General features: G+C 42.6%; 2 protein-coding genes across 17 annotated transcripts in view; both read left to right on the forward strand.

The window, feature by feature from the left end:
- Positions 1-11,885, forward strand: part of LOC142440053 (uncharacterized) — a 176,189-nt gene extending 164,304 nt beyond the window's left edge. Inside the window, exon 4 of the mRNA XM_075542671.1 lies at positions 11,747-11,885. Coding sequence (XP_075398786.1) covers positions 11,747-11,810 — 64 coding nt within the window. The 3' untranslated portion in view covers positions 11,811-11,885. The remainder of the gene's footprint in view (positions 1-11,746) is intronic.
- A 62-nt stretch (positions 11,886-11,947) lies between these two features.
- The window catches only part of PAM (peptidylglycine alpha-amidating monooxygenase), a 202,716-nt gene continuing 199,281 nt past the window's right edge, over positions 11,948-15,382 (forward strand). For all 16 annotated transcript variants that reach the window (XM_075541314.1, XM_075541315.1, XM_075541318.1 and 13 more), the window contains exons 1-2: positions 11,948-12,183; positions 13,102-13,222. In XM_075541314.1, coding sequence (XP_075397429.1) covers positions 12,089-12,183; positions 13,102-13,222 — 216 coding nt within the window. In that variant the 5' untranslated portion in view covers positions 11,948-12,088. The remainder of the gene's footprint in view (positions 12,184-13,101; positions 13,223-15,382) is intronic.

Consider the following 15,382-nt stretch of genomic DNA (forward strand, 5'->3'; position numbering starts at 1 on the left):
GTATGCTGAGCAAATCATCAGAGAAGCCGGCTTACAGAAAGAAGAATGTGGCATCAGGATTGGAAGAAGGCTTGCTGACAGCCTGCGATACGCTGGTTATACAGCCTTGTTTGCTGAACGTGAAGAGCATGCGTTTGCTGATAAGCATCACGGATAGCAGCCTTCAGTTTGGATTACAGCACAGAGTAAAAAAGAACCAAATCCTCCAATTGGACCAATTGGTCCCAGCATGATGTAGAGAAGTTTGAAGTTGTCAAGGATTTTGTGTTGCTTGGATCCACAATCAATGCTCATGAAGGCAGCAGTCAAGAGATGCAAGCAAGAGTTACCCTCGGTACATCGGCTGCACAAGACCTCTTCAGAGTGCTGAAAGGCAAGGCTGTTACTTTGAGGAGTAAGATGTGCCTGACTCAAGCCATGATATTTCCCGTTGCCTCATATGCATATGAAAGTGGGACATTGAATAAGAAAGAGTGGAGAAGAAGAAGAGTTTTCATTGTGGTGCTCGTGAAGAATATTGAAAATACCATTACTGCTAAAAGGAGAAACAAATCTGGCTAGGAAGAAATAAGACCAGAGTGCTCCTTAGAGGCAAAGATGGCAAGATGCCATCTTCCATACTGTGGACATGTTCTCAGGAGGGACCAGTCCCTGGAGAAGGACCTCATGGTTGGTAACGTGGAAGGGCAGCCAGAAGGAGGAAGGCCCTGAGGGAGCTGGATGGACACAGCGGCTGCCCAATGGGCTCGGGCATGGGGACACTTGTGAGGGCGGTGCAGGGCCTTTGGGTGTTTCGTTGTTGAGTGCGCAGTGTTACTCCGCATTGAACCCAATTTGATGGCACCGAGCTTCAACAGATGCCGATGAGTTGATTCTGATGTGAGCAACAATCCTGTGAGCAAGAGGACAAAACCCTGCACATCCCTGCCGCCCTCACATCTATACCTACTGTTGAACGCATTGCTGCAACCACTGTGTCAGTTCTTTCCATTGAGGATTTTCTCTTTTTCTAGGACCTTCTACTTCACCAAACAGTATCCTTCTCCAGGGATTGGTTCATCCTGTCCAAAGTCTGGGAGACAGAGTCTCGCCATCCTCACTTTTATGGAGCAATCTGGCTGTACTTTTTGCCGGACAGATTTGTTTGCTTCTGACAATTCACAACATATTCTATATTGACCACCACCATAATTTAACTGCATCAGTTCTTCTACTACCTCTCTTACTCACTATTTTTTGTTTGTTTATTTGTCATCTTATTGTTTTATTTTTTTAACTAATTTTATTGGGGGCTCATACAACTTTTATCACAATCCATACATCAATTGTGTCAGGCATGTGTGTACATATGTTGCCCTCCTCCTTTTCTAGACATTTACTTTCTATTCAGCCCTCGGTATCAGCTCTTCCCCCATCCCCCCCACTCTCATAAGCCCCTGACAGATTGTACGTTGTTATGATTTTCATCTCCCACACTGACAGCTGTCTCCCCTCCCCCGTGTTTTCTGTCCTTCCCCCGTAGAAGGGTGTACGGTTCGGTGTCCATCTTACTCATTGGTAAACTTTCGAGCACATCCTAGGGAGTTCGGTGGGGCCGTTCAGCTCTGCTGCACGGGGGGGCTCGGCATCAAATGTCCACTCAGCAGCACTTGGCAACAACAGGATGTGGATTGAAAGCAGGCTGAGGTACCCTTTGATAGCTGGGTAATGAAAAGTTTGAGCTGTGATGTCACATTACTGGTGTTTTCATCCTGGACTTATACACTGGGCTGGCTAACTAATCTCTTTGTGTCCTGGTTTCCAGCTCAAGAAGTGGGAAGGATAATTGTACAGATTTCAGTGAATTAGAAGGAGGGTTTCGATGAACTAGTCAATATTAAAGGATACAATTCAGTTATCTAGGGCCCAATAATTGCTCAAGAAACAGTACTGTACTTAAGAGCCACTGATTCCGTTCTGACCCCTGGTGACACACTGCACAACAGAACAAAGCACTGCCAGGCCCTGCACTATCCTGACAGTTCTTACATTCGAGCCCATTGCTGCAGCCGCTGGGTCAGTTCATCTCACTGAGGATCTTTCTGGGTTTTTGCTGACCCCTTACTTTACCGTGCGTGAGGTCTTTTCCAGGGACTGATCTCTTCTGATGGCGTGTTCAAAGTTGTGAGATAAAGTCTCAACCATTCTCACTTCTAAGGAGCATTCTTCCTCTATTTCCCAAGACCGATTTATTTGTTCTGGCATTCTATGGTACTGTGCATATTCTTCTCACTATCCTTATTAACGTGCATCTGATTCCTCTTCATCCTTGAGTATTCATTGGCTAGCTTTCACGGGCATATGAGATGATTCAGAATGTCATGATTTGGGTCAGATGCGCTTAAAGTGACTTCTTTGCTCGTTAACACTTTAAAGAGATTTTGTGCGACAGTTGTGTTGAATGTGGTGTTCAGTTTCTTGACAGTTGATTGTGGTTCCAAGTAAAGTGACAACCTTGACAACTTCCGTCTTTTCTCCATTGATCATGATGTTGTTTGTTCAGTCACAAGAATTTTGCTTTCTTTGCAGACTTGAGTTCCATAGAAAAGGCTGCGGCCCTTGATTCCATCAGCAAGGGCTTTCTGGTTGTGCCATCTGCGTATCACAGATTATTACTAAGCCATTTTCTTCATCCCTGATGGCTCCTTCTTCAGATAGTCCAGCCTCCTGGCTCCTTTTCTTAGCCTAGAGTTTAAGTGTAGTGAAGGAAACAACTGGCAGACACCTGTCATGATTCTGCACCATGCAGTGTTCCCTTTGTTCTGGTCGAATGACTACCTGTTGGTCTATGGACAGGTTCTGTGTGAGCACATGCTCTGGAACCCCCAGATTTTCATTGTGTTCTCTGTCGTTTGTTGTGATTCCCACAGTGGAACGCCTTTGCATGGTCAGGGAAATGCTCTGCCGCATCTTTTTGGTATTCTCTGCTCTCAGCCGAGGTCCATTTGGCATCGGCAATGCCTTATTCGATGTCCTCCTCTGGATTCAGCGGGAATTTTTGGCAGCCTCCTGACAATGTGCTGTAACTGTTTTACAGTCTATTCAGTAAAATGTACCTGCATGTGATATTAGTGATTCCGTTCAATAGTGTGTGCATTCTGTTGAGTCACCTTTCTTTGGAATAGCCACACGTGTGGATCTCTTCCAGTTGGTTGGCTAGGTAGCTGTCTTCCATCTTGGCATTGACTAATTACTGCTTCTAGTGCTGCATCAGTTTGTTGAAAGACCTGCTCTCTGTCAATCCCTGGACCCTTGTTTTGACCTACTGCCTCAGTGCAGGTTGGCTGCTCCCTTCAGCATCATCGATACTTGATCAAATGCTCACTCGTGAGAAGTGCAATGTTGACTAATTGGGGGGGGGGTTGTACAGTGACCGTGTTCCTTCCATCATCTTTTGATGTTCCCTCCATCATTCAATATTTTGCCACAGAACACTTCAATATTAAAACTTGAAGCTTGAACTTATTTTCTTCAGCTTTTTAAGTTTGAAATATGCCGAACTTACTCTTCCATTTTGTTTTCTAATTCCAGGACTCTGCACATTTCAATGTAATGTCTTACTATGCCCCTTGAGCTTACTTCTCAAGTTTTCTGTTTAGCTCTTTTGCTTCATCATTTTTTGAAATTCACTTTAGCCAGGTTTAGGGTCTCTTCTGGCGTCCATTTATTCTTTCCTTCTGTCCTGTCTTCTTAATTACTTTCTGTTGTTCTTGTGTATCATGTTCTCGATGTCATCCCACCAACCCGTCTGGTCTCACTGTTTCCTTGCATCTTTGATTTCCTTAACACTTCTTTGTTTCTGGTAGGACGAGACCAATAATTGTATTTTAGCTGGTTGCTCATGAGATTTTAAAATCCCAGACACTATTCACCAAAGTAGGGTGTGGAACATTGTCTTTCTGAGCTATCTGATTCCAGTGGACCTGGGGGGGGGGAGTCTCCCAAGACTCTGAACCTGAACTCCAGGACTCATTCCCTTAAGGTGCTTGTTTACATTTACAACGTTTTCATAACAACTCTTGGATGCGCCATAAAATTCATAGATATATTTGCAACACACATAAACCGTATTGTTGGTAGGTGCACCAGAGCTAAGCACTGTCACAGTCTGGTCCTGCACCATCCTCATCCTCACAGTTGTTACGTGTGAGCCAGTTTACAGCCACTGTGTCAGTTTGTCTCCTTAGGGTTTTACTCTGTTTCATTGATCTTGTGCTTTTTCAAGTATGATTTTCTGCTCCAGGAACGGGTCCCTTATGAGCATATGAGATGAAGTCTCATCATCTTCCTTGTTAAGGAATATTTTGGTGTATGTTTTTAATGACAGGGGTTTTCCTGTTGCTGTTCTCCTGGCACTCTGTGGTATAGTTAATATTCTTTGTTAGCATCATAATTCAAAGGCATTGATTCTTCTTGGGTTTTCTTTTCATTTTCATAAATACACTATGTCAAATGGCAGCAGTCGTTTGTGAAATGTTCTGTTATTTGCTTTTTAACAACCATTGCTTCCTCTTTTCTTCATCAACAGTTTACCAAAGGCTTTCTGTGAGGCAGAGCAAAGTTGATGGTCCAAGAGCTGGCATGAGTGACTGCGCAAACAGGATGAGGAGGGCATCCCAGGGCTGGTATAATCTTTCGAGAAAGGCCTGGTATAGGATTCAGCAGCTCAGGCCAGGGTGGGAGCCACCGAGACAGTGCTCAAAGAGCAATGAAGTCATGTCCACAAAGGCTGGCTTTAGAGGACCCAAACCAAGATGATTTGGGCATCAAAAGAATTAATATTAATAATAGAGTCTACCAAAATCAGAAATTGAGTTGATAATGCATAACCAAATAAATAAATACATTGAGTGTGATGAGAAATTGAATATTTATAAAGTAGAAAGGGTGTTTATACATCCATACCAACACCAAAAAACATTACTTCAAAGCAGAGTATAGAAAAACCCTGAACGCATCATCTTAATAAAACGATTGCTGTCAGCATCATAACTAATGAGACAAATCAAAACTGTGTGCTTCTTCTCATAATATACTGTGGTGACTGACAACAGAAAAGGTGATTCTTAGCTCTTGATAGTCATGTCCTGGTTTCTCCCAAAGTTGCGCTTTGACCTGTGCAACCAACAAGCTATGGAGATGATGCTCTATGACTTCTGATGCTAGCTCAATGAAGATAATGCTCACTCTGGGAAAAGTCAGTTGCCAATATTGTGAGGATGTGCATGTAGCTCAGAAACTGAGTGGGATTATGCTTATTGTAAACCATTAAGTGTGGGGTTAATTTGTTATGTAAGTGATAGACAGCTAACAGTTGCATTGAGAAGAATACAACATCGCCTTTGTAATATTCCTTCCAGAGACACATAATATGAATCTAATTTTGAGGAGACATAAAACAAACATTTAAGAGGCATTCTACAAAATTGCTGGCCTTTAATCACCAAGAGGGAGCCTTATAAAAACAAGAAGACCTGAAGCTATAGGTCTCTCCCTATCTGAAGCAAAGAAGAGTAAAGAAATGTCAAGAGCCATGGAAAAAAGTAATCCCAAGAACTAATGGACCATATGAATCTCAGCCTGTGTGACCCGGAACCAGAAGAACTAGGAGGTGCCCCATGACCACTACCTCCTGCTCTGAAAGGAATCCCAATAGGAGGTCGTGGATAGAATAGGAGAGAAATATGGGACAAATCCACAAATCATTAAAAAAATCAATAAATTTACAGCTCTGATGGAGACTGGTAACCACAAAGACTACGGTCCTTAGTCATCCTTCAAGCCTGAAACTGGGCTTGTGGCTTGTCTTTCAGTCAAATCTATCAATATGCCGCCCTACAAGGCGAATAAGAACACTGGGGAGATAAGCAACCCTCAGAACAGTCAACTCTGAGAGATCGAAAGGGCAGCATTTGCCGGGAAGAAAGCACAAAAGGCAGTAAAGGTATCTGGAAATGGGAACACACTGAGGAAATGGGAAGAATAAAGCTACATTGTGTCAATCACACTTGCTATTGTGAAACAAAATGTGTAAGAATTGCTAAAAAAGAAAATCAATTCAACTTACTCTGTAAACGTTACTCAACTCCCAATAAAATGCTTAATAAATAATCAAAGAAATGCTAAATGATTGCTCCCAACTTAAGGAGGCTAGAAATATAACTTCATATGCAATACCTAATTCTGAACGAAATGCCTTTGCCATAAAAGACCTTAGTGGAAAAGTTGGCAAAGTTTGAATGGAAGTTGAGGATTACATGATAGTAATGTGTTAACATAGTTATTTTTACTTTGATGAGTGTGTTGTGGTTTTGTTGACAAATGCACTTGTTTTCGTAAATAGACACGAAAATACTCGTGTGATGGGGTGTTCATTTAGTATCTTTGTCTCAAGTGATGAAAGGGAAAAATGATCTGTAGTTACATTTCTGTACATTTGAGATTATCTGGAAAAAATTTCAAATTACACAGCTGGAAAAAATAATGCATGGCCTTATCTGTGAAAAATTGTTTTAAATTAGAGGGATGCACAATTTTGTCAGATTTTCTAAGTATCAAATTTTTTAACCAATCTTTTACTGAAAGACATTTATATTGCTTCCAGTTCTCTGCTATTATAAAAGGCCAATTTGTCAGGGTGAGGGGATCCCCAACACTCAAACGGGTCCTCTGGAGCAACTTTGTGAGTGTGGAAAATATTACAGACAGACAGACACCGGGTCACAGGGGCTCCCTGTCCCATGTCAGGGCTGAGAAAGAGAATGTATTTTCCAATGGGTGTGTATAATGGGGCTTACAGATCTTTCATAAGGCATAATCAATAGTAATCTTATGAGCAGGTAGCCTAATAAACAAGCAATAAGATAAGGCAGTGTCTTGACCTAGTGCTCATTGACCTCAAGCCCCCTGAATCCTCTCTAGGTGGCTGCTGCGTTTATGGTGGTTGGCTATGGAACCTGATTGCTTTTAGCTACAGAAAATCTTTAGGCATTGTGAAGTAGTCAGACACAGAAATGATTCAACTTATATGGTAGCTCCTTTATGACAGTCCCTTTATGGGAGGGGAGAGGGTGTTGGAGGGACTGTGTCCAGTCATGAGAAAAGATTTATTTATATCTCAACACTCACTGCGAGAGACTGCCCCCATCACAGTTGGCTTTCCGGCCCCATCATGATAAGCATGGATGATTTAAGTGTGTGACATTCTCATCCAGTCCCTCCATTTACCACACCAGTGTATGAACAATACTTGTGAGTATATTTGCATATGTTCCATTTTTTGTTCTAGACTAACTCCCTATAACTTGCATCCTCATCTGAGAAATCATCTAAAATCTTCTGAAAAGCAAATAAAATATATCTTTAGCAATTATTTTTGCCCACTAGAAATCAGTCTGGAAGAGTAGGAATTATGTGTCTTAATAATCACCATCCCCAGCATTAAATTAGTTCTTGGGCTTCAGTGCATAGTTGTTGCAGCAACAATAATGCTGACCATTTATTACCACTGTTCCAAGGATATTACTCCAGCTACTTTAAGGCACAGATAGTTAGATTACTTCTATTTTGCATATATGGAAAGTTCTAAAACGCTTAGAGCTTGCCTAGTTTCATACGAGTAAATGGCTACACTGGGAGTTAAACAATTTTGCAAAATGTATAAGCACTACCTTACACTGACTCTTTGTTGTTTAATGAATGAATGGTCAATCTATTAACTTACTTGGCTGATCAACAATTAGCAGGGTTTTCCCCACATGAATATTGGAAGGAATGACCTAGCACTTTGTAAGAATCAGACTTGTTCTATGAGTGCCTGGAACTACCGTGCACTTGCTGTGTGATGGTACTGTTCCTGGATTCGATATACTAAGGGGGTAACACCCGCCCCCCACCACACCAAATCGGAAGAAAACTCTGCTGGGTGGAGTTTTCGTAGCATGCCTTCCCCACTAGGCAAGCACAGAACAGCTCGCTCTGAGTTAGTGCACCCAGTGGTGTCGCCTGGGAAGGTTCTCTTCAGTCACAGTGAATATTGTAACGAAAGTACTTTTGCTTGAACCTTGTTTTTTGTGATGCCCTATTTAAGAGCATAAGTGCAGCTGTGAAATTTTTGTTTCCTTATCAAGAAAATTGCTGCCGAAACTGCTGTGAGATGATGCTCATTTGTCTTTTTGATGTGAGAGGGATAGTGCATTTGGAGTTTTGTTCCACCGGTCAGATTGTTAATCAAGCTTTCTATTTAGAGGTTCTGAACAGATTGCATTAAAAAAAAAAAAGGCCTGATTTGTGGCAGACGGGAGACTGGTTTTGCCACTGTAGCAGTTTACCTGCTCACGCAGCCCTCTCAGTGTGCCAGTTCCCCATGCACCTCACTCATCTGACCTCACTCTGCAACTTATTTTTGTTTGGCGAATACAGAGAGACATGACAGGACAGTGAGTTGACGACCAAGAAGGGGTAAAGGGAAAACAACAACAACAAAACGAGGGAGGTGCTGTCAGCCATTCAAACAAATGGGTTTGAAAATGTTTCTAAGAATAGAATTGCAGATTTGACAAATGTATTAAGGGTAATGAAGAGTACTTTGAAGATATGAAGGGTGTTTTATTTTTTAAAAATTAAATACATAGCTTTGATTTAAAAAATTCCATTGGGGGGCTACCCCTGTCTGTGCAGGTATAAGCTAGAATTTGTTTACCTACAGAGGATATGGATATGTAAACAGAATATTTGCCTTGTATTACAAATACAATCATAAGTCTGGAGCTGCAGCTTGGGTGCAGGAAGCAGAACTTTATTACCTGTGCTTCAGACATAACCACTGCTGCCTCCTTTGGCCCTGCTGATTACTACAACTGGAATGTCCAGTTCACCGCCCATCATAGAACACCTAAGCAGCTTCCATTGAAGCCTCAGTTTGCAGAGGGTATGTGGTGGACAGCTAACCACCAGGTTAGTGGTTTGAACCTCTCAACAACTCTTCAGGAGAAAGACAGAGGTTTTTACTCTCATAATGAGTTACAGCCTCGGACACTGAAAGGGGCAGTCTACCATGTCCTATAGGGTGACTACGAGCTGATGGCAACTCAGTGGCAGTAAAGTTTCTGGTTTAGTTGTATGATGGTTGAAATAGATGATCCTTTTAATTCCCCAAATCTCTCTTATAATACTCTTTGAAATATCACATACTCAACAGACTTTGTGTTAATATCATAAAGTCCTCTTTTCTCACATCCACTATTCTCTTTAGATTTTTGCTTTGTTTCCCCTTCACATTCCCAAACTCTAACATAAATCATAATATCTTGTACATAGATTGAAATATTGGTTTTGTGTTGTGTTTGCATCAGTGAGTGAATAATCTCAGGAAAACATATTTTGAATTGCTTATAAGAACTTAAGTAAAGAAGACTAATATTTCAATATTACATATTTTATCATTTTAAATTAAGTGAAATGGTTCCTACACCCAAGCCCACAGCCATCGAGTGTAATCCCATTATTGTGACCCTGTATAGAGTTTGTGAGCCTAAATAGTTTCAGGATCAGATACCAGTAGTCTCATCTTCTTCCCTCGTGTCTGCTGGTAGATTTGAACTGCTGTACAATGTTTACCTGACAGTGCCATGAGGACTTTTTAGTGAAATGGCTAGGCATGTATTTTTCACAAGACAATTTGTTTATTGTTTTAGTTTACAAAGGCCTCAAGAAACAGCAATGTAAAGTTCCTTTCACATCAGCTTCGATAAGACCTTCTTTTGTTCCCTTTATGTTTGCTAAAATCAACTTTGCTTTCCATCTACTTCAGTTCCCTTTTCTGTTAGGAGGTGATTTAGGGACTTCAATGCTAAATAAACTTAAAGGGATGAGTGGCCATAACAGCCCCCACTGCCCACCCCCAGGGCTATGGTGTATTTCTGTTAGAGAATTTTAATACTAAATTTGTTTTCAAGTATTTATATAATACCAAATATTTTTGCTAACTTGAATGAGGACAGTCCTTGAATCCTGTTCCGCATGAAATAATAAAATGTAATTCCTTCTTCATATATATTAAAAAAACAAACAACTTCAGGAATGTTCTCTCTCTTCATTTAATAGGATTATGCTTTGTTGATGGCAAAGGCAATATAATAGCAGAGCCTTCGGGCCAGTTGTTCTCTTCCCCAAGAGGAGTTCTCTATCCATTACCCATAGCAAAAGGAGAAAGTTGAAGGTTTTTGTTTCTGGCAGCTCAAACAACAAGCCAAGGAGGCAGTTCCAACAACTGTGATGTCTTAAAAATGCCATTGCTCATGTAAATTAACTGTGGTCCTTGGGTGCCACACCATCCTTGGATTGATTGAATATATAACCAGGTTTTATCTGTTTCTATTTGGTACAGAGTATGTTTCTTTTAGAAAACATCTAACCCTGAAGACTTCACATTTAGTTTGAGGTTGAGTGCTTTTTTTGTCTGTTTCTTTTGAGTTTCTGGTGTGATTTAAAATAGCCTTAGCATTTCAAAAGGATAATGTAAAGGTTTGTGTATCCCCTGGGAGCTCTTCTATCTAAGCTCTTTGTTTGTTATTTGAGGGGTAAATGGTAAAATTGGGATTCCCCAATGATGCTTATAATCACTGACTAAAGTGAAACTTTAAGAAAACCCCTTTCTTCTATTATTACCTTCCTATTATGAATTATACATTTTTAAATAGTGCCTCCAGCTCCAGTATACAAACTTGATAACATACAGGTCACGTCAACAGAAACACTTTGTAAATTTTAAATTCGTTGGATCTTCTTCATAGAACGCTGAGCTGTTCCATAGTTCCGAATGACTTCTCATTTATATTACTGTGAAGTTCTTCATCAGAGTTTTCATAGATAAAATCCCATTTGGGGCTAGCTGTTGATGCCCCCTACTGTTTCTAATTCCGTTGTAAATCTCCAAACTTTATTTAAGAAAGAATATCTTTGGGGAGGCATGGCAAACATTACTTTGAATGCACATGCTAACTTTCTGAAACGGAGTTCACATTCCAGGTTAAATGTAGGGTTGGGGTTTGCTGAGCATAATTCGGAGAATTGGCCCTGACTGTTCCTGGTGATCACTGTGGGTCTTTGGCAGGAGGTCCCTGCCTCCTTCACTGCTGGGATCAGTCGGTCGCTCTGTGATGCATATATAAATAAATATGCCTTTGTTCTGTTTTTCTATCTGATTATTATTTTACCCAGGGCTTTGTCTCTGCGTCTATTCATTGCCTGTCCTCCTGCCGACCCCAACTCCCCCTCCACACGCACCCCCTGTGCTTTAGTCTTGCATTTTGTGAGTAACTTTGCTTATATTCAGTAAAGGGATCCGATGCAGTTTAGGTAAAACAAGGGGCCAATAAAGGAAGTCAGGAAAAGAAATGTGGAGAGTGTGGTGGATGGATGTGAGGGAACGGGGAGAAGTGGGAAAGGGAAACGAGAGTGGATGTGAAGGGGGAAGAAAGCTCCAATGGGTATAAAGGGTGGAGGGTTTTGCAATGTGGGTGGGCGAGGGGGCTGGGTGGAGGGAGAGGAAGATGAACAGGCCAGCCTCCTCCTCCCCCCAGCCCCCCTCCCCCGTTGGGGCTAAGGCTTGTGCAACTACTCCTGTCTTCACAAACCTCAACTGGGATGTGCCGAGGGCCAACGCTGGCACGCGTTAGTCATCCATTATCTGCTGCTATTTTTGCAGGTTCTGGAGCATGAGTGACGCGGGCGTGTGCGATCGCCCTCCCAGGGGCTGGCGCTCCGGCTGATAAGGAGCCGCCCGTCGAGCCCCAGCCGCCGACTGACCGACCGGGACGCGCAGGGCCGCCGCGCTGGAGGGAGGCAGGCTTCCGCCCGTGGACTGGACGCCGGGGCCGCCTGCGCACGGCGTTTCGCGGGCAGCTCGGGCCGCGCCGCCCCGCCGGCTCCTGCTCGCCGCGCGCCGCCCGACGCCCCCCGCGCCCGGGCCATGAAGTAGCGGCTGCTGGCGGCGCCGCTGCCCGCCCGCCCGCCCGCCCTCCTGCGCCCGCTCCCGCCCCGCGCGGCCATGGCCGGCCGCGTCCTCCTGCTGGCCCTCCTCCTCCTCCTCGGGCTTCCCGGCGGCTGCTCGGGGTACAGAAGCCCGCTGTCGCTCTTCAAGAGGTGGGTGTCGTGTGGTCGGTGCTCGCTCGGGTAGCAGATGCAGTGGGGTTCGGTGTTGTCCGTGCGTGCTGCTTGGAAATGGCATCACTTTGCCGGACCTTCGGGTTGGGGAAATGCCCCATGTGGGTTTGCTCGCCCCGGCTTTCGGCACGGGAACTTCTTGCTAAGTGCCCCTGACGGAGGAAGCCCACCGAGCCAAAGCCAGGCCGCCCTGGCTTTCAAAACTCCCATGACAAGTTGTGATTTCCAATACTAAGCACTCCCTCCTGGGGAGAGGTTTCAGAAACTGCAACCGCGTTGTTTGTAACAGCTTGAAGGAAGAAGAGCCAGACGGATCAGTGGTGGTGAGAAGCCCACCAGTCTGTAATCGCTCACAAGAAAACATTGCGCGGTGTACCCACGCCTCGTAATTACCCTATTAAATATTTATGCTCTTGTGCATTTGTGATTCATATCGCAGTCCTTTTTCCCTTCTGAATTCACACAACTCTGGCTGGCAAGATTAGAGTTGTTTTTCTCGGTGGTGATACACTCCCGCAACAGTGACAAAATGTTCACAGGGAGGGTTAATAGAGCAAACCTGTCGTCATTTCTGATTCGTTAGCACTCGGTTATCATTTTCTAATAATTCACGTAATTTAGCAAGTTTTTTTTAATCAAATTGGGGTTTAAAAGTGCATTTGCTTGCTGTTTGGATTCTGTTGACCGATTCAGTGTACAATGTTCTTGGACTATAAAATGCAGTTCTGAGTATATCTTAAAGCAATGCATGATCAACATGTCTTTAGGGTTTTGATCCAGTCTTGACCAGTAAGTAATCCTTAATCTTAAAATCACAGAATTCTTTCATTGTCCTTCTTATGTAAAGACTCCATTATGCACAAGGATATTGAAATTGAGATCGTCTTCCTTTTTAAGGTTTAAAGAAACTACCAGATCATTCCCCAGTGAATGTCTTGGTACCTCCAGACCAGTAATTCCAATTGATTCGTCAGATTTTGCACTGGATATTCGCATGCCTGGGGTTACCCCTAAACAGGTGAGAGACAGTCTATATTTCATTCTTCATTGTTGATACATATATTTTATAATTAAATCAAGGAAATTGCATTTATAGTAGTGGTAACTTTTTTAAAAGAAGGCATTTGGTTTTAAGACTCAGGTAGGGCTAGCATAATTGGCTAGTCTAAAGAGGAGGTAAATCACTTCTGTTAAATTTAGTAGTTGTTGTTTTTAATAGACTCTCAGCAAAGGTACTTTTTGAGACTCTCTTTGGAGTAAGTTTTTGTGATACAGTGTTTAAATATGTATTAAAATATGAAAAGTTTTTCTAATAAAGGAAAATTATATCGAGCAGCTGCATCTGAGATTAATTACCCTTGTGTGACAGCTAAGTTTAGGAAGTAAAAATAAGTGGTCCTGCCAAGAACTTGGAAAAAAATTCTACACTCCTAAAAGTGAAGGAAACTGTTCATACAGGTGGTTGTGCGATTTCTGTCGCGTGACTTGCTTGTTATAAGACATATATTCTGAAGAAGTAAAGGCGGACCTCATGCGAATGAGACTAGAGAATACAGAGCAGAAGTGGGAAAGAACTAGAAAAAAGCATGGGCTGTTCTTCCCATTTAGGGGCAAAGCGGCTCAGACCCCTGCTTCGCGTATGCACGGTGCTTCATTAAGCATACAAAGGGCAGAACTAATTCTGTTGCAGGCGTGCAGCGCACGGATGTCTGTGTGTCGTTAAAAGATAGTCTTCTCCTTTGGAAGAGCTACGGAGACAGACATGGAAAGGCCTGGATGGTGTCGGGCTGCAGTGGCTGATGACTCATTGTTGCAGAGAGCATTTTTTTTTAAGTACTGAGAAAAATAAAAGTGTTATACGCTTGGGGAGAATTTCTTTGAAAGTAACATCCTAAGCTCCAGGGAGTACACCTATTTGGGGGTTGGAGAATGGGGACAAAAAATTTAGTATTCAGTTACTTGAAGAGAGTGTGATTTAATTATCTGCCACTGGAAATAAGTACCCATGAAAAAATGACCCTGACTTCCTACCAGCAAATGACAGTGCAGATGGTTTTCCTCTGGCTTCAGTTGTAAACATCCTGGCCTCCAACTGCACAAACTCCAATTTTAAGTTGGCCAAAAGAAGAGGTACAATGAGAGGGTGAATGGAAGAGAAGAAAAACAGGTGCCCATTGATGCAATGGCTTATTTCTTATTTTTAAGAGAGATTTTTTCCCTCCGCTATTTGCTAGAATTGATTTTATATTGTTAGTTTCTGTCAAACCACTTTGGTGTTTATATTATATGCTTTAGAAAATCCACTTGTTAGTTAGTATTTCTTTCCTCCAGGAACATTATTATTTTGTCCACTGGTCATTTGATGTGGTTCCATCTTATTGTTACCTGTACATTTTATTGTTTAACAATAAACATTTTAAATTAACAGTCCTAACAATGTATAGCTGTGTTGAGGTCTGCATTCTCAGAAATAGCCTAGCAATGAATTATTTGAAAAAATGCAGAAGTGCTCCCTTTTCATGAAATAAAATATATTTTTATTGGTAATTTAAAAATTATCAAAATCATGAAGGGGAAAAGAGCATTCATTGATGAAATTACCATTTTTATTTCGCCCCATCGATATTTACTTTGCGTCTTGCCCTGGATATTTGCTGATTGCCCCTTCCTTCTAGAAACCATGTAGCTCCAATAAAGTATTGGACTGTGATTAGGAAATCCCTGCCAGTCACAGGAGCTCTGGTGGATTAGTGCGCTATGTGATGGGCTGCTAACCACAAAGTCAGCAGTTCAAACCTCCAGCAGCTCCTTGGGCCAAAGGTGAGGCTTTCTACTCCGCCCTGTAGGATGGCTGTGAGCCAGAATGTACTTGCTGACAGTGCATTTTCTCCCAGGCCAAATCTCCCGGCTCTTCCTGAGACTGCCTTTTTCTGTTGCCCATGAACATGGAGGCATTCAGTCCTAGGACCTTCTGAGTTTATGAGGAAAGGCATGCCTCCAACAAAACTAATGCCGTGAAAGGCCACGTGCTTAGGCTGAAAGAAGGTCGGGTTTTGTGCTATGACTACTACAGTCTTGGAAACACGCAGTGGGGCAGCTCTACTCTGTGCTAGAGGGTCGCTGGGAGTCAGAACCAACTGGAGCGGTGAGTGTGTGCCAACCACATTGACTGGCATTG

The sequence above is a fragment of the Tenrec ecaudatus genome, chromosome 2 (genome assembly GCF_050624435.1).
Source record: "Tenrec ecaudatus isolate mTenEca1 chromosome 2, mTenEca1.hap1, whole genome shotgun sequence".
NCBI classification, from domain to species: Eukaryota; Metazoa; Chordata; class Mammalia; order Afrosoricida; family Tenrecidae; genus Tenrec; species Tenrec ecaudatus.